The 27,742-nt window shown below is 40.4% G+C and overlaps 2 protein-coding genes across 3 annotated transcripts; one reads left to right on the top strand and one right to left on the bottom strand.

Moving 5' to 3' along the window:
• Positions 1 to 90: 90 nt before the first annotated feature.
• On the bottom strand, positions 91 to 18,608 carry med23 (mediator complex subunit 23). Its single transcript, XM_085381600.1, has 30 exons — positions 18,429 to 18,608; positions 18,153 to 18,184; positions 17,087 to 17,174; positions 16,880 to 17,004; positions 16,568 to 16,679; positions 16,221 to 16,319; positions 16,024 to 16,125; positions 15,859 to 15,928; positions 15,549 to 15,661; positions 15,371 to 15,466; positions 10,203 to 10,409; positions 9,725 to 9,868; positions 9,409 to 9,554; positions 8,996 to 9,241; positions 8,773 to 8,915; positions 7,937 to 8,111; positions 7,336 to 7,499; positions 7,042 to 7,166; positions 6,714 to 6,919; positions 6,157 to 6,337; positions 5,872 to 6,042; positions 5,534 to 5,750; positions 5,178 to 5,287; positions 4,964 to 5,090; positions 4,435 to 4,600; positions 4,215 to 4,287; positions 3,914 to 4,128; positions 3,715 to 3,835; positions 3,481 to 3,612; positions 91 to 901 (listed from the first exon to the last, which is right to left on the bottom strand). The coding sequence occupies exons 1-30, from the start codon at positions 18,477 to 18,479 to the stop codon at positions 674 to 676; spliced, it is 4,185 nt and encodes a 1,394-aa protein (XP_085237726.1). The 5' UTR covers positions 18,480 to 18,608; the 3' UTR covers positions 91 to 673.
• Positions 18,609 to 18,950: 342 nt separating this feature from the next.
• Positions 18,951 to 25,072, top strand: il20ra (interleukin 20 receptor, alpha). 2 transcript variants are annotated; one of them, XM_085381259.1, is made up of 8 exons: positions 18,951 to 19,795; positions 20,448 to 20,574; positions 20,827 to 21,050; positions 21,131 to 21,306; positions 21,914 to 22,058; positions 22,326 to 22,462; positions 22,757 to 23,227; positions 23,393 to 25,072. In XM_085381259.1, the coding sequence occupies exons 1-8, from the start codon at positions 19,747 to 19,749 to the stop codon at positions 23,591 to 23,593; spliced, it is 1,530 nt and encodes a 509-aa protein (XP_085237385.1). In that variant the 5' UTR covers positions 18,951 to 19,746; the 3' UTR covers positions 23,594 to 25,072. The 2 variants fall into 2 exon arrangements, with proteins under 2 accessions (XP_085237385.1, XP_085237384.1); XM_085381258.1 differs by having other exon boundaries at positions 18,957 to 19,795; positions 22,757 to 25,072.
• Positions 25,073 to 27,742: the final 2,670 nt, after the last annotated feature.

Genomic DNA, 27,742 nt, shown 5'->3' with positions numbered 1-27,742 from the left:
TGTCCACAGTAAGAGTAAGGGGTGAGCTGACCTGTCAGAATCTCTGGTATTTCTAGCCTGCCCAGGAACAAATGAAAAACATGAGAGGAGCAACAAAAAACACAAAATTTTAGTTTGACTGAATAATTCTTAGAAAAACCTTAATATGCATGGTTATTATATTTACAGTAACATAGTGGATCCATGTGTAGGTGAAGTGGTTGACACATGAACACATGAAAGATCACCGGTTTGAGACTATGAGGATACAGTCTAAATAAAGAAATACACAGTTTTTGTTACAAAGACCCATTATTTTAAAAACTTGCCTCCGTTTTTAATGAAGTAATAATGTACAACATAAAAAATGTCTACAAAGAAAAATACGATAAAATTACGCCACAAAAAATCTTCTGTTTTCCTGTGACCCATTTTGTCTGTTATGTTAAGGCTTAAATATTTTGTCAAACTCAGTCTATGGAGTTTCCTGAACAGAAAAACATAAAACAAACAAATTTTTTTTCTTCTTAACTTTGTCATAAGTTGAGATTTTGAAAATAATTTGCACAAAATTCTTGCAGGAGGCCTTGTTTATAAACACACGAGATACAAAATATCTAAATGAGAATAAAACGAACAAAATTTAAGTTCATAGTTATGATCGCTACTGTGCGTTTGTGTTTGGCAAGGCCACCTACATAGGTGTGTGTGTGTGCTGTGAGGAGGAGGGGGAGGGCGAGGCGGCAGCGGTGGAGGATGAGAGTGTGGACGGAGGGGGCTGCGGGGTGGCGGAGGAGGAAGAGGCGGAGGAAGCGGAGGCAGCGCTGGCAGCTGAGGATGACGTCTCTATCTTGCTGCTGTGCGTGATGAAGCGCAGACGCAGCTTCATGGCAGGACGCAGAGTCATGATGATTTTCTCCACCTAGACAAAGCACAAAAAAGGTGGAAGGATAAAGGATGAGAAGTGAATACAGTGATGTAGACAGAGCTAAAAGCAGGAACTAAACAAGAAAGGCAATTAGGTTGTGTCAGAGAGGTGCTTTGTAATTACCAGTTAAGCATCACATCAGTATTTATCACATTTGCTTCTTTAGAATTACTGCACCAAAAACACAGCATATTGTGTCCTGTGGTGGCTTGGAACAAACCTGCTCTTATAAAGTCGGGCACGCCTCTGGGATTGCACCTCAGCTCAAACTAAAACGGCAAAAAAGTGATGAAAACCAGCCAAGAGATGAAGTCTCAGGATCGCCTCTCTACTTTTTGAAGATGATGAATTTCTTTAAGCGGTAACCTCCAGGTCACGCTGGTGAGGTTTGCAGCTGAGAGTGAACACTTGAAAATGAAAATTAGTGCCTCTGAGCCTTAGGCCGGGATTCTCAATTGGTCAAGAGTGGAGTGGCCACTCCTGATCAGGAGTAAGCTGTTGCTCCAAATGGAGGCGTTTAAGTATCTCTGGGATCTTGGTGTTTACAGAGAGAAGGTACTGGGTTCGAATCCATGACAGCCTTTCTGCTTGGAATCTGCAAGGTTTCTCTCAAGGTAGCCTGGCTTAAATGGTGTTTCTAAATTACCCACAGGTGAATGTGAGTTCAAATGGTTGTCTGTCTGTTAGTCTGGTGGCAGACTGATAACCTGTCCAGAGTGTATCCTCTCTTTCACACTGACACAGGATAGGCTCCAGGTCCCTTGCAACCCCTGGATGGATGGGTCTTGTTCACGAGAGAGGGGAACAGACTTGTGCAGTGTTGACATCCATGCAAAGGCTACCTGCTGTTGTGAAGCTGTACATCTACGGTCCTACCCTCACCTATGTCTGTGAGAACTGACCAAAAGAATAAGATTGCAGATATAAGCACCAGAAATGAACTCCATCCAAACGGTGTCTGAGCTCAGCCTTAGAGATTGCGAGGGACTCAAAGTAGAGCCGCCACTCCTCCACATCAAGAGGAGGAAGATTGAGGTTCGGGCATCTGATCAGGTGAGATATTTCTGGCATGTCCCACCAGAGGGAGGCTCCAAAGAAGACCCAGGACATGAAGGAGAGATTACATCTGACAGGTGGCTTGGAAACATTGCAAAAAGAGGGAGGTCTGGGCATCTGTGCCCATGTGACTCAGATCCAAATAAGCAACAAAAAAAATGAATGAGTGGATAAATGGAGATAAAAAAAAAAAACAGCAACTGTGTTTTGAGGAGCAGCATGCACTCAGAATGTGTGTAAAAGCCACAGATTTCTTGTCAGTTGGTTTTCCCTGTTTTACATGATGATGGTTTCATCATCTTCTTACTGCAGATTTTAGGGTATCTATTATTCAAAGGGTAGCACACTTTTTAATCTCTGTGCACATAATTACACAGTCCTACTGGCATGTCATCATTTCTCCAAACAAATTATATTTAGAGACTTTCTGTTTGGATTTATTTGAATTTCTGCAGCAGTTCCGTTTTCTGGAAGCTTTCATCTGCAACATAATAGGTCAATTTTGTGCACAAATCTAAGCTGCAGTAGTATACGGTGGATAAAAAAAAAGCAGAAAACAGGGTAACCCTTGCCTCAGTCAGGCCTCTTATTCAAACCTGCAGGGAAATTTCCGTTAGCAAGCGTGATATTTACAGACAAACAATGCTGTATGCACGCCTTCGCAGTGCAATTAAACAAGGCAATGCTGATAACTGCACTGTATTTAGAGGGTAATATTTAGGGCTCATAAATAATATTAATATGGTTCTAGTGCAGTGGTATCAAACATAAGGCCTCGGGGACAGAATCCCCTGATGATGATGCTAATCCGGTCACTGGACAACTTTAGAAAATGTGAAGGAGTGCAAAGATTTTTAACTTTCAACTGTATTTTCATCATTTTTACAGCGTTTCCTATTGATAAAGACTGTTTCCCCACACTGGCAATAACAGATAAACAATTAAATGACAGGAACTTTCCTGTTCCTGTATCCACTATTAGCGAGTTCACAATAAATCAAAGCTTCCGTTGCTCGCATGCAGTTGGTCCAAAATGCCACAGCTTGTATTAACCAGTGCTCGCCCATCCTGGCCTCCTTCCGCTGGCTCCCTGTTTGTTTTAAGATTTTATTATTTGCTTTTAAAACCTTTCCTGGATGACCACGCGTGTACTGTCTGAGCTGCTGACCGCATATGTTCGCTCAAGATCGCTGAGGTACATGGACCATTTTTTCAGTAATCATCTCTTAATTATGGAATGATCTCCCTGCCCATCTTTTAGGATGATCTCCTCATTTTTAAAAAACTCAACACAAACTGGCTTTTAACTCACAACGACAGTGGTGTGTTCTTACTTTCAATATATTATTATTTTTATTGTTGTTGTTTTTTTATTGTTTCACTGATTGTGTGTGGTGTTTTGGTGCTTTGTACAGCACTTTGTCAAATTTGCATGTATAAAAAATGCCCTATAAATAAAACTGGATTGGATTGTTGTTGTGACACTGCTATGCTCCAAGGAGCCGTCAAAAGCTCACCTGCTCCTTCACGCTGTCTCCAGTGTACATGTATTTAATGTGATACAGGAAATCGCAGATCGGGTCCATGTAGCTGAGATGCTGACAGTGTTTGTCAACTGCCTGCAGCATCTCATAGAAGGCAACACCAATCTGAAATAGCAACACAGAGCAAAATGTACAAAAATCCACCAGGAGAAAGACAAAACTAAATGATATCTTTCATGTAAGATAAACAGAACGTCTGAAGTGTACCTCCAACATGCAACGCGTCCTCTCTTGCTGGAAGCGCTGAAGGAACGGCCCCACCAGGTGATACACGTACAGCAGCTGGAACTCTGTCTTGACGACTGGCTTCAGAGTCTCTGACAGGAATCTACGCAAAGACACAGAAAGACATGAGGAGAGCAAAAAGAAACAGTCTTACAGGATAGAAACAAGGAGAGCGCCTCACTTGGGGATCAGAGACAGCTGTCCGATGGATGAGTGATGCCACACGGCGTGTGCTAATGCTAGCACGTAGCTGCAGTTCATTTCACTGTAGCTCTGGTGGCAGGCGGTGAAGTCAAGCAAGGCAAAGGGATAGCCTGTCCACTCTGTCTCCGATGTTAATGCCGGAGAGCTGATCACAGAAACGATGCGGTCGTGGAGAACGATCCAGTATGGTTCCTGAAGAGGAGATCACAGGTTGTCACGGCGACAAAATCTGAACATCAGTTTATGGTGAAAGCTGAAAGTCAGAGTATTTTTCTTACTGGAAGTGCAGTGATCACAAGTCCAATGGCATTCATCCAGGCAGTGATGTTCTCTCTGGGGACCAGAGGCTGACTAAAAGGTGAAAGGAGAAGATGATTTTAGGGATCATTAAAATATTCTGCATACACTACAGAACACTATTAATTCCAAAAAGATGCCATTTAAGCCTAATGAGACCCATAAACTTTACAGTGATTGCACATGGCTTGCTTACTGCACCTTTTCAACACAACATTAAGCAAAGCGTTTCCCACATCTTTTCCTGGCACGGCCAAAGCCATCAGCTCCACACAGGTGACGTGCAGGGCGTGGGCCGCAGGGTTGGGGAACTCGTTGAACCTCCAGTCACAGTTGGGAAAAGGACCCGGTGACTTTCCCGCCATGGGTGAGGTAAAAGCTAAGGAGGATAAACAATCACCAGAGGAGAAAACAGCCTTCATGGAAGCACGGATGTTTTACTTGTTCCACTTTTAATTAAACGCATATTGTTTTCGTGGAGCACACGAACCCCATCCAACCGATTTTATCTTGTTTTTAATAACTCTTTTCTACTTTAACAACCCCCGAGGCTGCAATAAAATGAGCTTAGATGGATTAATAAATACAATCCCTCTTTAAAGCTATTAAGGGAGACAAGAACTCACAGCGGTAAGGTAAATATACTTTCCAGCAGCCCAAAAGACCAATGACTTTCCATGACCAGACATTGGTCTTTTGTTGTTAAGAGTGATAGATTAATGAAGGATATTGTCCACAAGGCGTCCAATCAGCTTGCAGTAGTAGGTGTCATCAGGGATCCACACGTTTTCTTCACGGGCATTCATGCCAAACCTCAGATAGGTTTCGCTGAGGCACCAGCCTGGAGTGCGGTTGTCCTGCAAAATAAAACGTTACACTGATATCAATAATTGCGCATTAGCTATTCAGATACATGAATTAATGAATGTGTCTTCTCTGTTTACCTTCAGTGAAGACATGATGGCATGAACCAGTTTTCTCTTGAGGTTGGTTCTGTCTCTCAGGTGTCTCTCATAGTAGTGAAGGGTGTTGTACAGGTAGGTCACAGGGCGATCTGCAAAGAAACGCAGCGGTAAATACAAATCCCCAATTAATGGCAAAGTTCACCTTCCCTTTTTTATCCCAAAAAGCTGATTCTGATAAGTGGATGACTGGAGAAGTTACTTAGATGAGTGATGAAACATTTCTCCCACTGAATGAGCTGCCTGGGATTTCCTGTTTCAGAATGCGTTAAGACGTCCTAGTGAATCCAACTCCCCTCATCTTGGACCCGCACAGTCCTCCTCGTAGCCCTACTCACCGTGGAACTTGTACAGCCCTCCCAGATGATCCAGCAGCGTCTCCAGAGACTTGGAGACAGGAAGGAGCTCCAGGAAGCGGTGGATGACAATGTCAAAAACGGGCAGAAAGCGCAGACACACATTCCCAAAGTAGATTGGCAGGTACTGAGGCTGGAGCTGCATGGGAGGGTTGACTTGGTCTGCGAGACCCTCAAAGTACAACTTCTCTGGGTATTTCTGGAAGAAATGGTCATTTTAAAACAGATTTGATTTAATTTCTACATTTAACTTGACTTTTTGAGATGTCTCACAGTTGTGGAACTAACTTTTAATGGAACGTGTTCTGTCGCACGTATACCTTGTGGTAGCTCATGTGTTTGCTGTGCCAGTCGTTCTGCAGCCAGTGCTCGGGAGCATTCTCCTTGACAAAATCGTTGACTCGGTTTCTGAAGTCATTGGGCTTCAGCAGCAGCAGCTGGATTATGAAGTAGCAAACCTGAGCCTCGTTTCCCTCGTGGCTACGCATCGCCTGAAGGCAGAGACATGGACCCTTATCGTATTGCAGCATGGGCAAAGAAAAAGTGTAGAATCAATGATGTCTTTGTTACAGTATATAATCCTGTAGTTCTCCGTCTGTCCTCACCAGGCACAGAATGAGTCTATCCAGCGTGACTATGTTGTATTTCCAGACCATGTCATTGAGTATTTCAATGCACTTGTTAAGCTGCTGCCCGCCAGCTGACGTTGAGAACTCATAGACGAGGAAGTCGGCAAATGTGCGCACGTGAGCCACCAGTGCACGTGCTCCAATACGTTCCAAGACCCTGAGGGACCAAAAAAGAAATGGAAAACCCCCCACAAAAAACAGCAGTTAGCTCATCATCCCACAATAAGGCAGCTTTCTCCCTCGGGATCAATTAGTCACAGATGCTGTGTAGGACCCACCCCCGCCTTCCTGGTTAATTGATGTAAAATGTTAAATTTAAAATGCCTCAACAACAGAGATGAGATGCATCATTAACACAGGGTTCATTAAAATACACTCAGCAGTGTCTTTAATAGTGAGTGTAACCTGGAAACATAAACAAGTAATATTCTCGCTGATCACAGCTTTGGATTATTTAATTAAGTATTTCTTTTTTCCCCCGCTGCGCTCTACTTTTTATATACATGTGGAAGCTTAACTCATGTATAACAAACCTAAAGCCTATTTGGTTTATATGGTCCATCTCCAGCAGCATCTTCCACAGCAGACAGAGGAACAGTGGAGGTGAGCCCTGCATGGAGAAGTGGGTGATGATGTCATTCTCATTGGCCATCGACTTCCACTTCCTGTACTCCTCCTCGACGTTCTTCTTCAGATTGAAGCGCGACTCCTGAGGAACGTTGTTCTGCTTGAAAAACGCCTGAAGCAAAAACAGAGGTCCAGGAGTCACTACAGCAAGATTCAGACGTTTTATTTGACAGAGAAAAACAACAATAAACCACAATTATTACTTGAATATTTTGCATAACATAATATCTGCACCTGTAGTGGTGCAGGGAAGCAGGATAGCGTGTGTGAGGCCCAGTTATGAGGCGTAAAACTCATGATTGTCTGCAGGATGTCCTTACACCAAGTGCCCTGGATGGAGTCAGACCCTGTGAAGAAATCTGCACATACAGGAAGCAGGTGACAAATAAAACGAGACGGATTTCAGTCAAACACGATGATTAGAAGTGAAGCAAAAAGCGAAACAATGGCTAAAATGAAGCGGGCAGCAAAAAAACAAACAAACCCAAAACAACCCTGCAAATGAGGCTTCAAAAACTGAGTGAGTACCGGTGACGTGTGTGGCTCTGGCCAGAGTGAGAATCAGGGCGCGATTCAGCTCTTCGGATTCGGCTGACAAAACTGTCTTTGGGTCATTGAGGAAGCGGGTGAACTGCGGCTGCACCTCCGAGCTCCCCAAAGCTGTGATCAGGCGCAGAGCTGTGCTCTCAACACTTCAGGACAAAGACAGAAAGAGGAATGATGACTCTTTTTCACTACATCATAATCCTGATGAACATTTTTTTGTGCTTAATTTGTTTCTCAGTTGAGTTGGACAACATGAGAACATGTTGTGTGGGACTTTTCTGTCTTCCACAGTTAGTTTACCTGAGTAAATAATTAGAATTAAGCAAATAACTATTTCAAACAGAAGGACTTAAAAGAATAACTTTCAAGTTTCAGATCATTTTCACTTCATGGTAGGAACATCACAAATTTCAAGTTCAAAGGCAATAAAGTGCATTAAAAGAGCACACAACACTCACGCTGCATTTTAATATTTGTTTTGATTTAATCTTTCGACTTCAAAAAGCAACAAAATGTGGAATTTTGCTTTAAATTTCTAATATTAGCAGGAACTAGCTATATGCGACACATGCTTCTACATTACCACAGATGTAGCTGGTTCTGGTTGGTCTGTGGCACAGCAGCCAAGCTGTGCAGGTGACTCAGCAGCTGGACTCTGTAGTGTGGCTGGATGTGATGCATCCTGTAACTGAACATCTCCAGTAATGTGTGAAGGATTCCCCACGCGTGAGACTTGAACACGTTGGGCAACAACTGACCTGGACAGACAAGAGTGTTTCTCATTATTTAAAACGTTTCTGGAGCTCCAAAGAGAATAAATAATAATGTAACTGTGTCCCAGTAAACTGTAACACTTGCAAATTTTACTAGCTCAATATATCGATAGTACTGCAAAACCCCATAATGAAACAGTATCATGTAAATAAACCTGCTTCCTCAGTAAATGTCATTAAAATGTTCATGATACTATAAATATAGAGATTAATAACACTATTCTGAAGCCTGACACATTCAGACGGCTTTATGTCGGCTATTTGCAGAGCTGGGAAGTAATGAAGTACAAATACTTCATACTTTACTTAAGTAGAATTTTCATGTATCTGTACTTTACCTGAGCATTTATTTTTCAGGCAACTTTTTACTTTTACAAATATCTGTACATTCTTCTCTTTACATTTTTACAACGGTTCAACTTGGGAGTTGGAAGTTGGCCTAAAGGAGTGCAGGTGTCCATATGCTATGTTTGCAGTACTTCAGAATCTAGCATCTAGCTATCTCTACAGAAGTATGACGTGACAATCCCAAACAACTATTAGTCGTTAAGAAGTAAAATGATCTCCTCCTCAAATAAAATAACAGTTCATACATCTACAATTCAACATAGTGCAAACTTTAAGTGAGTTTTAAAAATAGACTCACTGATGAATCCTTTGATGCCCAGGGACTCAATTTCCATGTAGACCAACAATCTGCTGTACGTCTCTACCAATGCAGGGGCAAGAGCAATGCTGGACTTGGCATGGGCCAATTTGATGACACGCGTGGCAATACTGTGGATCAGACTGGAGACCGGAGGGCAGGCTATCAGGGATTTGAAGTAGAAGAAATTAATTAAAACATTCTCTGTGTTTTACTCATTTACCTCATCTTTGCATGCACAGTGAGCGAATCCAGCAGATTCATGGGCAGCGGAGTGACCGATCCCGAAGCCATACAGTTGGTGCCGGGAAGGTTGATCCTCATGGATCCATTTCCATAGATGGTCTCAACCAGGACGCCCATTGGCAGAGTGAAGCACTCCGAGTTGGTGCTATAGGCGTTACACAGCAGGGCGATCTTATAGTCGGACATGCCCAGGGTCTTGTTACGCAGCGACTGCTGAAGAAATCTAAAGAAAGAAGGGGAAAAGCGGTGGACAGAGAGCCGCAAAGGATGTTTGTCATTTTATGAATTCTGGGCGACATTAGCAATTAACCAGGTATGCCCTGTTTAGGGAAAATTATGACTTTTGAAGTATTTATTATCGCTAAATGCATATCTTTGTGAAAGACATACTCATGGTGCAGCTTCAGAGAGTGCGGTATGGGTATCTGCAGTTTGGAGTTGTCGTTCTGAGCTTTGCGGTTCAAATGGATCCAGATGCAGGTCATAGCGAACGAATGGGTCGACTGGGGTTTGTTAATGTCAGGAACTGGAATGCACTGAAGAGGAACAGAAAGCGATGGTGACACTCATACCACAAGCAATATTAGTCTATTGTACCACCCCAGTAAAATATTAGAATGATGAATATTTAAAACATAGATCTAATAAAAAAAACAAGACAAAAACAAGATAAAAATGGGACAGTACAAGTTGCAATAACTTGTACCTCTTTTTCTGGGTAAAGCAGGTCAAAAAGCTTCATGACAGGCAGGAAGTCAGCTAAGGCGTTCTTCTGAATGCTTCCTGATATGAACTGAAGCAGGACCCACATAAGATGATCTCTCCCTTTAATGAGACCTCTACCTGCAAGCTGATGAGAACAAATAAGGGAAAAGAGAAAATAAATCATTAAAAACACATATACACAGAATTTAATCTGCTTCATTTAATTTTTTCCTTGTTAGTAACATGTTGTTAAACATATTTAATAAATGTTATGACACGTGCTACAACTCACTCCATTGCATACATTTAAACACGTCTCAAAAGCTTGAAAAAGGCAACTGAGCTTCTTAAAGTTTGGGAAGATGTTTCACCTCTCATCCAAGAGGCTTCCCCAGTTCACTGTAAACACATGTATTACACTCATGCCCCTAACTGACTGTAGACATGCTGTAAATGTTTTTCTTTTTCTCTCCTCATACCTTTTGGTGTAGCGACAGCACCATGTGAGGGAAACTTGCAAACTGAAACAACACAAAGAAGATGAGCTGGGAGGAGAGGTGCTGCCACAGCAGCTGACTAGTTCCTCCGATATCGGCGTCAAAGTGTTCCTCAGTCTCAGAGCGCTCCATGGCGTACACCACCAGGTCCACCAGCTGCTCTTCCAGCACCGGGCAACGCTGCTTATGCTGGGAGGGGAGGTGTGTTACAGGATAAAGAAAACGGTGAGAAGAAGGGAGGAAAAAAGCCAAAGGAGACAAAAAGAAGTGGAGTTAAGAAGAGAGGAAAGGAAGGTCGGATTGAAGGAAGAAAGACAGAAAGATAGACATAGGAGAGAATAAAAATAAAATCTTTAATAAATTACTTCACATTCAAACATTTTTGTTGACAGTTATTCCAGATACTGTTAAAAAGATCACTGCGTGCAGGACAGCATCTCCTTCTTGTGTTGTCACAATGGACTGTAGCCATATTCCAGTATTTACCCATATCCCTTAATATTCTGGTCCTCAGCTTGTGTTACTATACAGAAAAGAAGATGTGTTTTGGTCTTCTGTGAAATCTTTTACAGCTCTAATACATACAAAAGATTTAAAATAAGGGGTTTCATTCCATATGTGAAACAGTCACAAGGTTCACAAGCTCAGAAGTAGCTGTTATATCAGAAGATTCAGAAACGGATAGACGCTAAAGCTAACTAGTTTGCCAAATAAGCCCATAATTTTCCTTTTTAATATAATTATATTATAGTCTGAGCAAACATATAGAAAGAATATTGGCCAGGATATCCATACTAGAATTTTTAACACTTCAAAATCTGTACTGGCTCCAGTATATCCAGTATAACCCATGCTCTATCATGAAGAATTAAAAAAATGCATCTATTTAAAAGACGGGTGGGATAAAAAGAAAAAAAAGGAAAAGAAATGGAGGATTAGTGGAAATGAGAGGGTTTTTAAATCTTTTTATTTTTCCATCTAATAAGGGTTAATAATGATAATAATAATAATAATGATAATAATAATAATAATATTACAGGCTTCACTTACAATCCACACAGCCCCTGTTCTACTGTATGAGGTAGCTGATATTTCATGTCGCTGGGTCTGTTATTTAATTTAAAAAGAACTATGATTTTATAAAAAAAGCTGCACACTTTCCTGACATATGGCCTTCACATTTGTTCCATCTTCTACATGTAAAAAGGCAAAATTAGAGCAGAAGGAGTGAGGATCTCTGCAGCGCAGGCATTGACATTCATGTCAGGCCTCTTAACAGAGCCCTTCTTACACTGAGACACGAGGGACTGAACAGCACAGCACGAACAGGTCAGGTACGGCACTAAAAGGCACAGCATAAAACAGCAAACCAGCCACTGCAACACATTCCCACATGCAGACTAACAGGTCTGGGAAGGGACAAAGGTGTGAGTGGGAGGAAGAAGAGTAGCTGTGAAAATGACCATCCGAATTTTCTTTGCTTTGGCCTTCGGCACAGCTTCTCTTCCACCGCAGGCAAACACACACATGCTCACAGAATGAGAGAGAAAAGGGCAACAAACAGATAGAAGAAAAAGAGTAAGAGAGAGATCCACAGGCATATCTGTTGTCTACAAATAAATCATGTACACAGATCACCCAGTGATATATTTAAAAACCAGCAATATAACCAGCAGCTAGTTTATACTGTAACTGATCAACAGCCTGACTAATGGGAACCTTTTTTTCTTCTTCTTTAAATTCTAACCCATCATGCACCAGCACAATGTAATGAAATTGCATTTTCAGGAAGATATATTCAGGTAGCATCTTATTTATTAACATAACGCCCGTAATTAAAATGTTCCACTGACCTGCTGACAATAACCACAAACTATGCAAATGCAATAAAGCACTGCGGTCCTCACGGGCCACCCCCTTATTTAATTATTTTGACCTGTAACAAAAATCCAGTCCATCTCAAACCTGAAAAGAACTATTTGGTTTATGAGCCGCTTTACGGTGGCTCAGAGAGGTCAAACGCATTGCAACTTAAGAAAGTACGCCGCAGAAGCACACAAATCATAATGGAAAGAGAAAAAACTAAACAAACAAACATAAAAGAAATCACACACAGAAGTGTTTTTTGGGGAGACAAAAACCAAAACATGCAAACGACTGCACTGAGACCTACTTACAAGAAGCTGAGGAGAAAAAGTTGCAGGTAATGTGTGTTTTAATAACGTGGTTTGTATAATACTGTAGATACATGTTTGCTATTAGCCATTTACTGTTAGCTTGTCATTTCCACGGCTCTTCCGTCACATTATCGTGTCCCCCAAAGACACTTTCATTGTGTTTCTTCTTTTTTTGCAAAGCGTTGTGAGATTTTGTTCTATTTCTGTTGTTTTTTGTGTGCTTTTACAGTATTTTTCTCTATTTTCATCCATCCGTCCATTTTCTTCCACTTATCCAACTCAGGGTCATGGGGTGAGAGACCCTACACCCAGGACAGGTCACAAACCACTGACATCTATGGACCGTTTATATACAGTAATTGACCTAACCTCACTAAGTCTGTGGGAGGAACCCAGACATAACCCACACAAACACGGGGAGAACAAGCAAGGCCTACATAGAACAGCCCCGGCATGATGGGGGTTCAAACCCAGGACCTTCTTGCTTTGAGGCAACTGTGCTAGCCATCGCACTAACCAGTTTTTTTCCCTATTTCCATTGTTTTACTTAACCTAGCTTGTGTTTTGTGTGCTAAACCTGGTGTTTTCCAAAGTTACAGTTTATTTGACCTTCCAGAGTCACCTTACAGCTTTTACTGGAAAGGAATAAGGTGAATGTAAGCAATACAAATTAGAGCCACTTTATCATTTTTGACTAATGCAATCCAGTTTGCTATCACAGTGCAGTAGCATTATTTAAGAGCTATCAACTTAAAATGCAGACTGGACTATAATTAAACAAAGCATAGCCAGCCTGCCTTTTATTTATGTAAAAAGTAATAAAGTTATGATAAGTTAACCTGTGAGGTGCCTAATATTTTGCTTGTCTACTTGTAGGTACAGCACAATGTTTCTGCGCTTGCTGTGGCACACACTAACCTTTCTGTTTGGGTCTGTAGTCTGCTGTAGTCACTGTCTGCCACATGGCTAGCTATTGCTTGATTTGCAAGCTTGCTCTTGGCTAACAAATATAACAATAACAAATTGCATTAATCACCAAAGACAAGAGCACCGCTTAGTCAAAATAGTTCAGTGTTGCCCCCGGTCAGCACAACAGAAAGCAGCAGCAGGTCCGACACGGGAGGACCTTGCTAACAACAGGCAAGCACCAGACTACATCCATACATGCAGTGCAGCAGGACTTGAAATGTCAACAGCAGGGTTTAAAGTCAGAAATAATTAAGGTCAACTTGTTAGCTGGGACTACATTTGCTCTTTTGCGGCTCAGAGGAGCTGCAGCTCTCTTAGTCTGGACTGTATCCGTATGATCAGTGTCAGTTAGCTCAGCTGACATTAGGATTGCTAACTAAAAATGTTAATCAACTGCGTCTGTTGGGCCACAATGAGGCAAAGTTGAGGAGTACTCATTAATAAGTAAATAGAATTATGCAGAAACATGCTAAGCACAAATCCAAGTACTAAGCATTACTGAGAAACTTGGAGCTTGAAAGCTTTCAGCTGACTGACAACCCCCAATATAAGAGGCTTAGTGGTAATCATGGCTAATCACAGACCTATTTTTCATCTATTTGTCATTAAGCATTAATTTAACTAAGCCTAAATAATTATAATCAAGGTGCTTCTTTTTTTTTGCCAAGATCATATATACTGAATATTAACAGAAAATATCAAGGAGGATACAAAAAAGATAAGGTAAGGTAGAGATAAGGTGTGCAGGTGTGATGCAAAGCAAACAGGCATTATTAAAAAATGTACACAGCGACCTGTTAATTGAACAAGTCATGTGCAGTTAATGACTCAAAGTCTCCCTGGCTTCCCATTAAACTAACTGCTTTTTCTGGTAATCTTTAATATCTCCCTAACAGTGCACCTGTCAAATATTTATTTAACCACACCAGTCTACCATTTATGGAGCCCTGCTGTGTCCATCTCAAGCTCTGTCATGTTTCCCTTTTGTTCCACTTCAAGTTTTCTTCATTTCTCCAGTTTCAGGTCGTCAGTGTGCCTAAAAAAAAAGCTAAGCGTCCAATGAGCTGGTTAGTTGGGTCGGTCAGGCAACCAGGAAGAGGACATACCTGGGCAATGTTCAGAGTCTAGAGAGCGCATGGCAGAGAGACAGACAAATACAACACACAGCCAGAGGACAAAAGAGAGAGAAAAGGAAGAGAAACAAAGAAAGAGGATGAAACGGAGAGAGGAGGGGGGGCGAGGGAAGGAGAGACAGAAAAGAAAGTGGTGACTAAGGTAGCTAGGTTGTTTACTGTCTGTTCAGCACAGTTAGTTTCAACTCAGCCAATTCAGATATATAAACCAGATTCTGGGTTATTTACTCCAAGTCAAAATATAAAGAAATATCCATATACAGCGTTGATTATAGCTTTGTGTTAACAATCCAAGGAGCCCGGAAGAAAAGCGACTGGACTTCTTTAAGTTTCTTGAAGAAGCTTCGTCTTCAAGAAACTTAAAGTAGTCCAGTTGCTTTTCTTTTTAAGCTCCTTATATTGCCATGACCGGGATAACTGAGAACCTACACAGAAATATTTGTGATAATGCCAAACTGTCTGGATTCAATGACAGCTTGACACACTGTGTGGATGTTTGTGCTAAGTGAACTGGGCTGAGCTGAAACTGCATGAACCCAACAGGGCAAACTGACACCAGTGCATTATGGGCCAAGCTCACAGCGTTGCTTTACATTTGTTCTTATATAGGTGTGTTATAAGGACTACAAGGGAAACAAGGTAAGAGAGGTGTGACGGGAGAAGGATATAAGGAGGGTGGCAAAGAAAAGTGAAGAACCCGTGCCGAATTACAACGCAAAGAAAAGATCATGGAGGATAAGGGAAACAGCAAGAGCAGGAGCAGATAAAAGATGGTAAGATGAAAATAACGGGGGCAGGAAATGTGGGGGCATTTGGAGGTCTTGATATGGAGGCAAAGGGAAAAATACAAAAGAAGATGAGGTTGTTTTACCTGCTTGTTGAGCCCCAACATGTTGCACACCATCTCTCTTGAATAAGGCTGTTCTAGTACATAGCGTAGCAACCCTGTCTGTGGCTCAAAAAGGTCCTATATGATAACACACAAATCACAATCAAACTTCTGTACGTCTAAAGGTGTGCGTGGTGTATAAGTCCAGCGCGTTTGTTACCTTGTCAAACGGCAGCATGCCTCTCAGAGGGAAGCGAAGAGTGCTGGGGTCTAATTTCCAGGAATTACAGATAGCACCGCTGTTATTCACCACTGGCAACAGACTGCATCGTCCTGTGAGGACACACGGACGCAACAAATGATTGTACATACCAGACTGACTACATGAGATAAATAACTACAAACTGTCTTTTTAGTTTTCATTCACTTTCTAGTGACTGTCCTATTAATAATAATAACACTTCAAATGATAAGCGGCATATTTAAATCTCCAGGAATCCATAAAAGGAGAAGCAACCAGTTCCTCTTACCACAGATAGAGTTGATCCGGGCTGTGGGTCTAAAACTATCCACAAAGTCTGATATCAAACTGCCCAAAAGCTGAAAATGCACAGACATGATAAGGAATTCACAAATAAAAATTCAGACTATATAGTGTTACATATAATGTTACACATAGCTACACAAACACTCACCCAGTGTGAGAGCTGCCCCTCTGGATAAAGTTTTCTAATTTCTGTGATAGCAAAGTAGGCTGGAAGGAGACAGGCGTTTCTGTCCAGGATATATTCTACCACCTGCAACATGCATAAATATAAGTAAACCTAAAAAGTATTCAAATAAACCATCAAAAATGACATATAATTCATTTTAAAGGTATAAAGATGGGTACCTCTCTGGCAGCCAAAAGCTGCTGGACTATAGCTGAGCTGACAGTGGTAGGAATAGTTTGAATTTTATCCAGCACAGCTTTCAAAAGGTCCCGAACACCCTGACGCAACAAGTATAAAAGAATTCATGAACAAGTGTCTCACGTGGAAAGCTTAAAACGACTTTAAAACGTATGACACATTGTAGGATATTCTTCTAAAAGCCAGAGATCCCTGTTTAGCAGCAGTCAACAAAAATAAAACCACTGAAAATCAAAACAAAAAAGCACAAACAATCGAAGAATTGAAGAAACGAATTGGAAGAATCGATCCAGATGTGTCTGTGTGCTAGAAGTTTCGTGTCAGAGACCTTGTAGTCCACTCCCCCGATGATCTTGCGGATCAGCTTGAAAGTTAATGCCCACAACTGTGTTCTCTCCCACTCCAAACTGTCTGAGCTTATTAAGGCCACGCACACCATCCTAAAGATACGAAGATTAATGATTTAGACAAATAACATCAAACATAATAAATACAGTTAAAAACAACTCATTATTGGGATGTCATAAAACAGATAAATTAAATATAATAAATTAATATATGGAAATATTATAAATCATTCTTTGAACCCATTTTACTTCTTTAGGCGTCAAATAATCTCACACTATATGTATGTGTGTACCTGGGTGGTAAAAGACTGGTCTCCACAGCCATTGCCAGACAGTCGTAGAGGAAGGAGATCCTCTTGGGGCTGTGCTGACTGTGTATAAAGCGCACAATCCATTGCACACACTGTTCATGAGACTCCTGCAGAAAGACATTGGAGCAACTGAGAAATCTCAGCCATGTAGGTGTGAGCAAGTGGGAGTGTATGTGTGTGTGTAAAAACCTGTGGCAGGGTTCCCCAGTACTGTCTGAAGGCTCCAAGACAACTGATCAGCTTAGTCCTCTCATCCTCTGGAGTGTCCATAAACATCCTAAAAACACACTTCTTAATTTTAGCATTTAATTTTGCTCCATACATTTTAATATACACACACCGGCCACTCTGTTAGCCACATCTTTTCAATACAGTTATCTAATCAATCGATCACACAACATCACCTAACTGCCTTTAGGCATGTGGACATGGTCAAGAAGACCTAGTTAAGTTCAAACTAAGCATAAGAATGGGGAAGAAAGGTGATTTAAGTGACTTTGAACATGGCATGGTTGTACGTGCTAAACAGGTTGGTCTGATTATTTCAGAAACTGATGATCTGCTGGGAATTTCCCCACATATACATCTCTAGGGTTTTCAGAGAAGGGTCCAGAAAAGAGAGAAAAGGCAGCAAGCAGCAGTTCTCTGGTGGAAAATGCCTTGTTGAGGTCACAGGACAATGGCCAGATTGCTTTGAGGTGCTGGGAACAAAAAAGCAACTCCGATAAACACAATCCCCCTATTCAGAAGAGCCTCTCTGAACACAACATGTCAAACCCCGAGGCAGATGGACTACAGCGGCTGAGGAACATAATGGATGCCGGTAATGTAAAATAAGAACAGGCCACTGAAGCAAAGCAGGATAACACAGCATGTCTTAAAATTCAAATTACATCAAACTAGTTTCTCGAACATGACAATGAGTTCAATGTACTCAAATGATCTCCACAGTCACCAGATCTCAATCCAGCAGAACACTTTTGGGGTGTGGTGAAACAGGAGATTCACATCATGGATGGAGCAGCCAACAAATCTGCAGCAACTGTGTGATGCTGTCATGTCAATGTGGACCAGAATCTCTGAGAAATGTTTCCAGCACCTAACAAAGTGGCCTGTGAGTGTATGTATGGTCTTACTGCTGAAACATCCAGCAGCACTACCAGTGTGCAGTAACTTAACATTACACCTTTTAAAGCTAATAACAATGCAATTGCAAATATCGGGCGTTATTAACATGAATTCAGAGCAGCCTTACCCAGCAAAGGCCTCTTCTATCATCTCAGTTTTCTAAGAAAAGAAGGAGAAAATAAAAATACATTAACGTAAGTGAAGATTTGTGATATTAACGGTGCACCCATAGCTGTTAATTCTCATGTTGGGGACATAAAGTAAAAACACCATCTGGTTATATTTAGGACTGCTCATTTGCAATCCAAAGTAAGTTCAGTAAATAGAAAATACTACTACAGTTATCTGACATGCTAACTAATGTTAGCTCGGCTGACACTCAGTAAACAAAGGTGCAAGTTACCACAACATCTTCAAAGATGCTCTGAAGCTGTGTTTCCATCGAAAGCGCCATGTTTGCAACCAAAAGACAATTATTCAACGAACCATCCCAGAATTCAAACCCGTTACTCCTCTACGGGAGCACAGACGATAACCACCCCATCTAGCTAAATGCTAAAAGGAAGCAGAATGAAAGCGGCCGCATGAGAAGCGCGATGGCAAAAACAATCCGGGCGTGCAACGGAAACACAAGTGGGACAGTTCCGCCCCATTGTTTCTTTGCTTAATTATTATTATTAGAAATTGTAATTCTCATACGTCAGTAATTTGCAAATAATAAAGTTACACATTAATAATATTTTTTTCCAAATATTTATCACAACGCTTGCATTTTTGAGTGTTTAAAATCTGTATTCAAAAATTCTGTCCCTTCACTAAGACAGGTCTGTGGCCACAAGATGTCACAATGGACGATGTTTGAGCACCTGCTGTTCTTCTCGATATTTGCTAATTGATTTTTCCATGTTTTGTTTATAGCTTTCGTGAGGTTCGTGGTGGAATAATTGGTGGTGTGATGAAGAAGAGTAAGAGTAAATGTTTACACTTTAAACAAAACAGCTTTCTCTTTGCAAATGGGTTACCCAGGTTTAGCTCAGTAGGGTCAATATTAATTTTTAATATCTAATCTCATTTGACAGTGTATTTAGAGAGAGAGAGAGGATATTAGCTGGGGGGAAACGGACTAAGGAAATAACACGGAGCACCTTATTACTCAGGCTGCTATCCGGATAAACACCACAGGAACATCTTAAGGAAACTGTACCTGTTCCCACATAACAGCCTCCACACGCCACACCACCGCAAAACTAAACACAGTTCACTTATTTATTTGGAAATGGGTCACGTATAATGTATTTTTTCTTTCCACATATTGGAGTGGATCTAATTGTTTACTAAGTACTTGTACTTAAGCTTAGATTTTTGTAGCCTATTATCTCAATAGACGTCGACACGCCCACGCCCACGCGCGGCTCACAGGTGAACTGTTCACAAACGACTAAGGTCACATTCCTTTCCCCAAAAGGAACAAGGAAGCCTGTCAGGTCGCAGGGATTCCTTTAACTGAATCCACGGGGTTTTATTGGTTGGCAGTTTCACGTAACCCTTCCGACTTCAGCTACATTCTTTCACTTTAAACCTTGAGTGCGTGGTTTTAATTTCCTTTAATCGAGAGAACTGCGGGCAGGTGTACTATGAGGAGGAACTGGGGGGAACCTGCCGAGGGGATTGGAAGTATTTGCTTTCTTGTTTTTGTGAAAACATGACGACTCCGTACAAAGATGTTGGCTATATTCACATTATTCATTTTTTATAGCCTGCACTCCACAGGTAGGTCTGCATTTAAATGCTAATATCTATTTTCTTTGTTGTTACTTTGTGGCTGCTGGGTTTCTTTGTTTCCACTGTTTCCATTTTGTCCAGTTAGTTTTATGGCGTTTATTCAGTTTAAGCGGACTGACTTTTATACTACAACAATGCACCCAACGATGAGATCATTAAAGAAATTAACACATTGTAATTTAGTTCTTCCACATTAAGTGCAGAAAGCGGCTGTTAGAGCTACAAACACGTGTGGTTTTGTTAACAAAAAAATGTATTAGTCCATCTAGCTCTACTTTAAGTGTAAACTCACTTTACAGACTCAGGTTTTTCATCCTGAGATCAAAGCATAAAACACATTATTTGATCTGTGTGCAAAATGTACTCTGGATAATCTTCCCATAGAGAATCTTTAATCAAACACTTTTATTGTGTTTGCCTACTTGAAATGATTTATAAGGAGCTAAGTGTACTGTGTGAGGTGGAACAAAGTTTGAAAGGCAGTGAATCATAGTGACAGCTCACACCTTATGGTCATATGTGGACAACTAGTTGAATAGTACCATTAAACACAGGGGAAGTTTAAAGGTCAGTCAGGACAACTAGAAGCTAGTGTATATTCTGATGACAGGCACCTCACCTCTTGTCTCTTTCCCCTCAGTCTCCCAGTCTGTTCCCAGCCCCATCAATGTCACCTTCTCTTCTGTAAATCTGAGGAACGTGCTGCAGTGGTTTCCAGGAGAAGGCAATTACGCAGATGAAACGCTCTACACAGTGCAATATGCCATGTGAGTAAATGTTTTAGAATTTAAATAAAAATGTATAGTTCCCAAGAACTAGCCTAGATGCAGTCCCAAAGGGATTTATTGGCAACAAAAAAAAAAGTTCCAGCAAGGCTAAAAGAAATAAAATGCAACACGATCTCAAAATCAGTCTGCCTTGTTTAAGTTAATTTTCTTTATTGACTGTGACTTTAAGCAAACTCTGCTCAACCTGTGCAAAAGTTCACCTCTGAATGTGTGGGTCTTTGTCTTTTCCAGCTATGGAGACAGAATTCAAGGTAAGAAGGGGAAACGGGTGAACTGGAAGGCAGTGCAGCACTGTACAAAAATAGTCCGGACGTGGTGTGATCTAACCAGTGAGATGTGGGATGAGAACCAGGGTTACTATGCCAAAGTTCGTGCTGTGGAGAGGGGAGCGTCTTCCAAATGGGCTTCTTCCAAATGGGCTTTCACACCCAGGAGATTTGAGCCAAAGACAGACAGTAAGTTAAAGAAACAAAAGCATTACATCATATTTAACATGTTTACACTTTAAACAATAGAGGTTTGTCCAACTTTGTAGCTACTTTGGGGCCCCCACTGCTTTCTGTGGAAATTGAAAACAACAGTGCCACCATCACTATGATGGGACCGATGAGGTATCCATCAAACAACCACACCCCAGCGCTTTCCATGGTGACTCTCTACGCCGAGATGACTTACAACCTCTCTGTTCGCAACACCCATCTGAACCAAACGGTAGGTATAAATCAAGTAGAAATATATATGACTACTGTAGCTTGACTCCGCATATAAGAAAAGTTTTAAAATTCTAGGAAGAGGTGAAACAATCTCTATCTGATGTTGCTGCCCTGAATTGCTTTCATTTCAAAAACAGGATTGTCAGGCACAAATAAAAACATTCATGCTAGACATTGTATTGAAAACTTCCTTGTAAAGCACTGAGTCAACTACTACAACTTCATTTTTTTTTTAGTTTTTTTTTAACTGCTTATATATGGAAAAGAAATAGTAAAAACTTATATGTGATTACTCATGAAAGTGGCCACTTTCTCATTACTTTCATACATTGTTTTCGTAAGTATCCAAAACATACAAGTTTCATTATATAATTTTTCAAGGGATCTTATATCTGTTTTCACTCTTATATGCTTTTCATACAAGTTTCACACAAGACGGATACAAACTTTAAGATTTATATATATCTTTTCCATATGGGTAGCTATGACGACAAACTAACCTACGCCCACAAAGCATAAACTTTTTGTTTTTTGTGCAGCAATTCTTTCCAAAATTCTTTCCCACTCTCTAGCACTACCTAATCTGTGCACTTGTTGGTTTTTAGCACCATTTCCCAGTTGTTGGCAGCGTGTACAAATACCGCCTGATGAAGTACAACATGGAATACTGCTTTTCTGCACAGTTGAAATTCTCCTCGATGCCAATCCACTGCCAGTCCTCTGCATGGCTCTGCATAACCACACCTCAAGGTACAACTCCATTGCGTGACCGTGTCTGTAAATGAGAATATTCGGCTCCCTGTTTGAAATGTAGAAAAAAATGTCAATAAACATGATATCAAAGCTGGAGAGCGATTAGTGTTTGTGCAGCAGGTGTATTGTACTTCCTTGTGTGAGCCAAATATGTTGGTCAAGGAAATGGTTCAGATGTTAGATTATTTTCTTTTCACATCACAAGCCCTGGATGAATAAATATTTTCACTCACTTCACCCTCTTTCTTTTTTTTTCTTCTCTAGACCCTGTGATTGAGCAGCTGCAGAGTGTGACTGTGGGTATTGTTGTTCCAGCTTTGTGCATTGGTATGATCATTGCAGCTGCCTACCTTTTCCATCGCTACCTGTCTGGGAAAGACCAACACAGTCCAAATATACTGGTAATAGAAATGCATATAAACATACTGGCAATTCAATACCTAAACAGCACTTAACTTTAATTAATGTAGGTTCGCTAAACTGGGCAATGCATGTTGTTTTTTTGTTGTTGTTGTTTGTTTGTTTGTTTTTTAAATACGAATTTAACAATTCACCTTAGGGAACCACTGACATAATTGCACTTGCAAACTGAAACTACTGCTTTGCATTTCACCTAAATGAGATATCTTTGAGTAGTGTTTCAAAGGTAAATTATCAAACATTTCATACCTTTTTCCTTCCCTTCCAATTTCCAGAACCCACCTTCTTTTCACAAGTCTCCTATTTTGTTCCCTCCTGAGAGTTCCAACCTCATCCCAATCAGCCCCATCAGCCCTGAGCCACCAGGAAACTTATTCACAATGTCAGGCCTTGAACACCCCATCTACTCTCTACAAGTTGTGAATCCCCCACCCAGCTACTCGCCCCAGAGGCATGAGGCTCCCTTGGATGATTTGTCCGTTGAGTACGGGGGTATCAGCATGGCTCCTCAAATCATTGTTGAAGGAGAAGAGGAAGCAAGAGGAGGGAATCAAGATGATGGAGACCGGAGAGTTGAGAGCGTTAACTCTGGTGGAGCTTACGCTCCTCAGGCTAACACTTCTTGGACATGCAAACAAACCCCCATGCAAACACATGGCCAGTCATCTGCAGGTTTACAGTCTTTTCCAAGATCAGCTACATGTGGGCTCAATAAAAAGAAGGATGGACAGATTGAAAGTTTACTGGTAAGCATTCGGTTAAATCTGCAAACAATGGAGGAAGTAAAAAGGGGAGAAGAGCTGCATGGAGAGGTGATCTGGAGCACACATAGGGAGGGAGTGGCAAACAGAGGTGTGGAGGAAGGAAACAACTGTGAAAATGTGCCTTTAATCGCTGCTTATGCCCCACAGAACATTCCAAACATGTCTGCCTCCTCCTCGGACCAATCTGACATCACGCTAGATGACTTTAGTGTCAATCATGAAAGAGGACTGCATGTACCTCTACTTTTAGAGAGAGGTAGAAGACGGAGTGAAGAGGAGTATGTGACGAGAGCTAGGTTGAGGCTAGATAATGTTTCTGTCAGCCAAGCAAGTGACGAAGAGGAATAGAAAGAGTTAGAACACGACAGGTGGAAACAGGGAGTGAAGTGGAGAAGGTTTTCAACAAATGGGACTTTGTTGGGATCCCCATGGATCAGTAGATGATATTCATCAGTAAAAACCACTAACCCTGTTCTTGAAAGATAATCCAGGAAACATGGCCAGTATATAGTTTCTCAGCTCTATTCAAATGCATACAGTGCGTGATAAAAGCAGCGTTTAGTACTTAGTACTCACTTAATAATGTTACCTTTATAGCTGAAAATCTACTGATATACACATGAAGAAATCATACTATGGTGAACTTTGAAGGATATGTATTTATCTTAATTACAAGATACACTGTATATTTTAATGTAATTTGTTTTGAATCTGTATTCATCCTCATGTAGCTGTCTGATAGTGACAGAAGATAATACAACATATGATCATAACCTAACATAACGAAGAAACTACACTTCATTCTGGACTGGTGTCTGACATATCTCTCTAAGATAATCAGATGTTTGTTTGGGTTTTTTTTTTTAAAATAGAAAGTACAGCAAAATCCTATATAGGAAACTTTACCCGTGTGTTTTCTTTTAAGGGTATGATCGCAGTGTATTGTAGATGTTGCATGACCGTACGTGTCCGTGTTTACTTGTAAAGGTTGAATTACAGTGGGTAGTTTGTTTGTTTTTTGGTTTTTTTTATCAGCTTGTCCATCATGCTGTTCCGAGTAAAGCATTCAACCTGCTTTTATTTAAATACTGTGGACTATACACCTTTCGCTGTTGTGTTTGTGAAGCGAATCCCTCGTTTTCACTGCCAGTAACAGCAGTATCTGTTCGGTAACTGGAAATGTTGATGTTAAGTGGAATGAGAAGTGTAACTGTACATGATCATGACAACATCTTTGATTAATAATGAGTTGTATGATCTGCAGTTTGTGTCCACTACCTTTGTGCCTTTGGGTTAAAAAAAAAACTGGTTAAATCTGTGAAATCTGATTATGCCATCATATCATCTTTTGTCGCTTCTTCTGAACCTTGCAAATGTATTCCCATCTGCAGTATTAACAACATTATGGTTTTACCTTGTTCTTCTCCATTTTTGCTGTTTCTGTTCTGAGCTGAACAGAACATATTTTACACTTTGTCATTTAGAACTTGTCAGACTTGTTTACTGCAGTGAGTCCTGCATTCCAACACCAACAACACGCTTAAAATAGCAGTTAAAATATGTGATCATTACAAAGTACACAAAAGGCTTTCACTGGCACTTCTGAACATTTGTGCATAAATTATGCTTTGTTTTGACTTTTTTGGAAGGAAATCAGTGTGGTCTGTGTTAACACAGTTCCTCTTTCTGTGCCCGTGCTGTTCCTGCATGAAGTTGTAACTGCCCAAAATATGTTAATTTGTAACATCTGACTCATACCATCTCTTTGTAGCTCGATGGGACTTTCTGAGAATAAATTATTTCTTCCTGTAGAAGCTTAACCTTTGTGTTACTAAAACAACACAGAGGGGAAACGGGTACATTTAGTTTCTGACACCCACTTCTAACGTCCATTCTGCACACTGATAACATCTAAAACAGGTTGTTTCAGGTTAATGCATTTACAGAACTCAGTTTGGTGCATGAACTCTGGTTAACCGTTCATTTAAAACCATGATATCCATGTTGTTTCATAGCTTTATATAGTTTGTTGTCCAGTTAAACCCTTGTATTTTAAGAAGGCATTAGGACACTGTATACAATGCAAATGTCATAAACCCATATTTTACTCACAATGGAACACAGCGAGCATATCAAATATTTAAACTGAGGCATTTTACTGTTTCATGAAAACTATTAGGTTGTTTTAAATTAGATGGCAGCAACACATCACAATGTTTGGATGGGGGTATGGGGGGCAGCAAAAAGCTAGAAAGGTAAGTTGTAGTAAAAAATATTTGGAAGAGCATTTTGTAACTAATTAGGTTCATTAACAACAAGTCAGTAACATGATAGAGTGTGAAAAGAGCATCTTACAGAGGCAAAGATTCTCAAAAGGTGAGCATGGGTTTGCCCAAAAAACTACATCTAGAAATAGTGGAATACTTTTAGAATGATGTTTCTCAGTGTGTAATTATGAAGACTTTATCTATAGTACATAATAAAGTACAATATTATCAATCTTTTTTGAGAATCTGGAGAAGTCTCTGTGCACAAGGGAGAAGAACAAAAATCAATATTGGATGACTTTGATCTCTGGGCCCAGTAGTAGCACCACATTTTTAAAAAAGGCATTATACTGTCAAAGACTCAGGAACACTTCCAGAAATCAAAGGATGCTGAGATCAAGCACGCTGTTCATCTGTTCTAAGCTGTTGTACTTAGCTTGTAATCCTCCTGTTGACAGCTTGTTTATACGCAGGAAAAAAGGTTTGTGCGAGCTTTTATTTCAGCCTGCATCTATGCAAATAGACAGAATTGGCACCAAAGTATCTGTTCTTAAATGCACATAATATAACACAATTTTGAAGTATGGTTAGACAAATGTTTCTATCTGGCCCACTCAAAGTTTGTGTACGTATGGATATCTGTTCCCTAAATCCTCCTAGATACGCTAAACAGTCTGCAAGGAACTTACTAAATGTCTATAGAGCATTTGGGAACTATTTTTAAACACTCATATCCTTACTGATTATATTCATTATGTAGTAGCTGTTCTCAGAATAAACTGCCATTTACGTGTAACTTACATGTACATTGTTGTCAGTAAATTTTGCAAAAACAGTTTTCAGTGCAGTGGCACTTTGGGGTGGGTCACGGGAATATGTGAAGAACTGTTCCCCAAAAAGTAATGCTAATAGTACCTGTAATTCATTACTTTGTCCTATGCAATGAATATGTAGCTTGCAAAGAAGGAGACATGTATTTATTGTTCATTACTTATTATTCTTGGTGTTTATGAAAGCCATTTTTACCATCTGATTATATATAATTATTATATCAGATAAAATGTAGATAAAAAGATTGATTTCATAAATTAACATAGATGTCTCTGTTTTAATACAAGAACCAAGCGAACAAGCACTGCAGGCCTTGCAAAAACAGCCTGGGATAAGTTTGTGTCATTAAAGTGTCATTAAAGCGCTTTTGCAAAATTATATTTACCATACCATACCATACCAACTTTATTTCTAAAGCACTTTAACATAAAACCAGAGTTTCACAAAGTGCTGTACATGTTAATAGCATACGTAAAGAAAATAAAAATGAGATACGATAAAATAAATAGATACAATAAATTGAAACATGTTAAAACAAATTGAGTCAACCCCTCTAATCAATGCCAAAGGCTTCAGCGAATAAATATGTTTTAAGAAGACTTTTAAATTCAGAGAGAGAAGAGGCCTGCCTAACATGCAAGGGCAGATCATTCCACAACTTTGGAGCAGCTACAGCAAAAGCACGATCACCTTTAAGTTTATACTTAGTTTTCGGTACCTTAAGGAGTTGCTGATTGGCGGACCTAAGGGAACGGGCAGGTGTATATGGTTGTAGTAGCTCCGAGAGGTAGGGGGGGGGGCCAGGCCATTAAGAGATTTAAAAGCAAATAAGAGAATTTTAAAAACAATCCTAAAATGTACAGGTAGCCAGTGGAGTGAAATTAAAATAGGGGTAATGTGCTCAAACTTTTTTGTTCCAGTTAAAAGACGTGCTGCAGCATTTTGCACAACCTGCAGGCGCCTAATGGACGCATCACTAACCCCAAAATAAAGTGCGTTACAATAATCCAGCCTAGAAGTAACAAAGGCATGGATTACTGTCTGAAAATGCTGTTTCGATAAGATAGGCTTTATTTTGGCTAATTCCCTCAAATGAAAAAAGCTAGATCTTACAACAGCTCTGACCTGGCTTTCAAGTTTAAGATTTGCCTCTATTTTAACTCCCAGATTAGTGATGACTGGTTTAACATACTGTGCCAGTGAACCAAGATCTATAATAGTGGCCTCAGAAGCGCCACCAAAAACCATCACTTCTGTTTTCTGTTCATTAAAATGTAAAAAGTTCAAAGCCATCCAAGTCCTTATTTCATCAAGGCATCTGAGCAGCGGGTCTACTGAGAAGCCATTTATCTTTTTAAGTGGGAAATAAATCTGGGAGTCATCGGCGTAGCAGTGGAAA

This window comes from Rhamphochromis longiceps, linkage group LG15, assembly GCF_057381845.1.
Source record: "Rhamphochromis longiceps isolate RC_006_pf linkage group LG15, R_longiceps_female_GT1.1, whole genome shotgun sequence".
NCBI classification, from domain to species: domain Eukaryota; kingdom Metazoa; phylum Chordata; class Actinopteri; order Cichliformes; family Cichlidae; genus Rhamphochromis; species Rhamphochromis longiceps.
This window is presented reverse-complemented; position numbering and strand designations above follow the sequence as displayed.

What these genes read in the sequence shown, in the direction of transcription:
- med23 (XM_085381600.1), bottom strand. Translation starts at nt 18,479, where the DNA reads ATGGCGCTTTCGATGGAAACACAGCTTCAGAGCATCTTTGAAGATGTT. An exon ending in ATAGAAGAGGCCTTTGCTGG is followed by an intron (nt 17,175 to 18,152) that starts GTAAGGCTGCTC and finishes GTGTGTTTTTAG; the next exon opens with GATGTTTATGGACACTCCAG. An exon ending in CAGAACCAGCTACATCTGTG is followed by an intron (nt 7,500 to 7,936) that starts GTAATGTAGAAG and finishes TTTGTCCTGAAG; the next exon opens with TGTTGAGAGCACAGCTCTGC.
- il20ra (XM_085381258.1), top strand. Translation starts at nt 19,747, where the DNA reads ATGTTGGCTATATTCACATTATTCATTTTTTATAGCCTGCACTCCACA. An exon ending in ACACCCATCTGAACCAAACG is followed by an intron (nt 21,307 to 21,913) that starts GTAGGTATAAAT and finishes GTTGGTTTTTAG; the next exon opens with CACCATTTCCCAGTTGTTGG. An exon ending in CTGCATAACCACACCTCAAG is followed by an intron (nt 22,059 to 22,325) that starts GTACAACTCCAT and finishes TTTCTTCTCTAG; the next exon opens with ACCCTGTGATTGAGCAGCTG.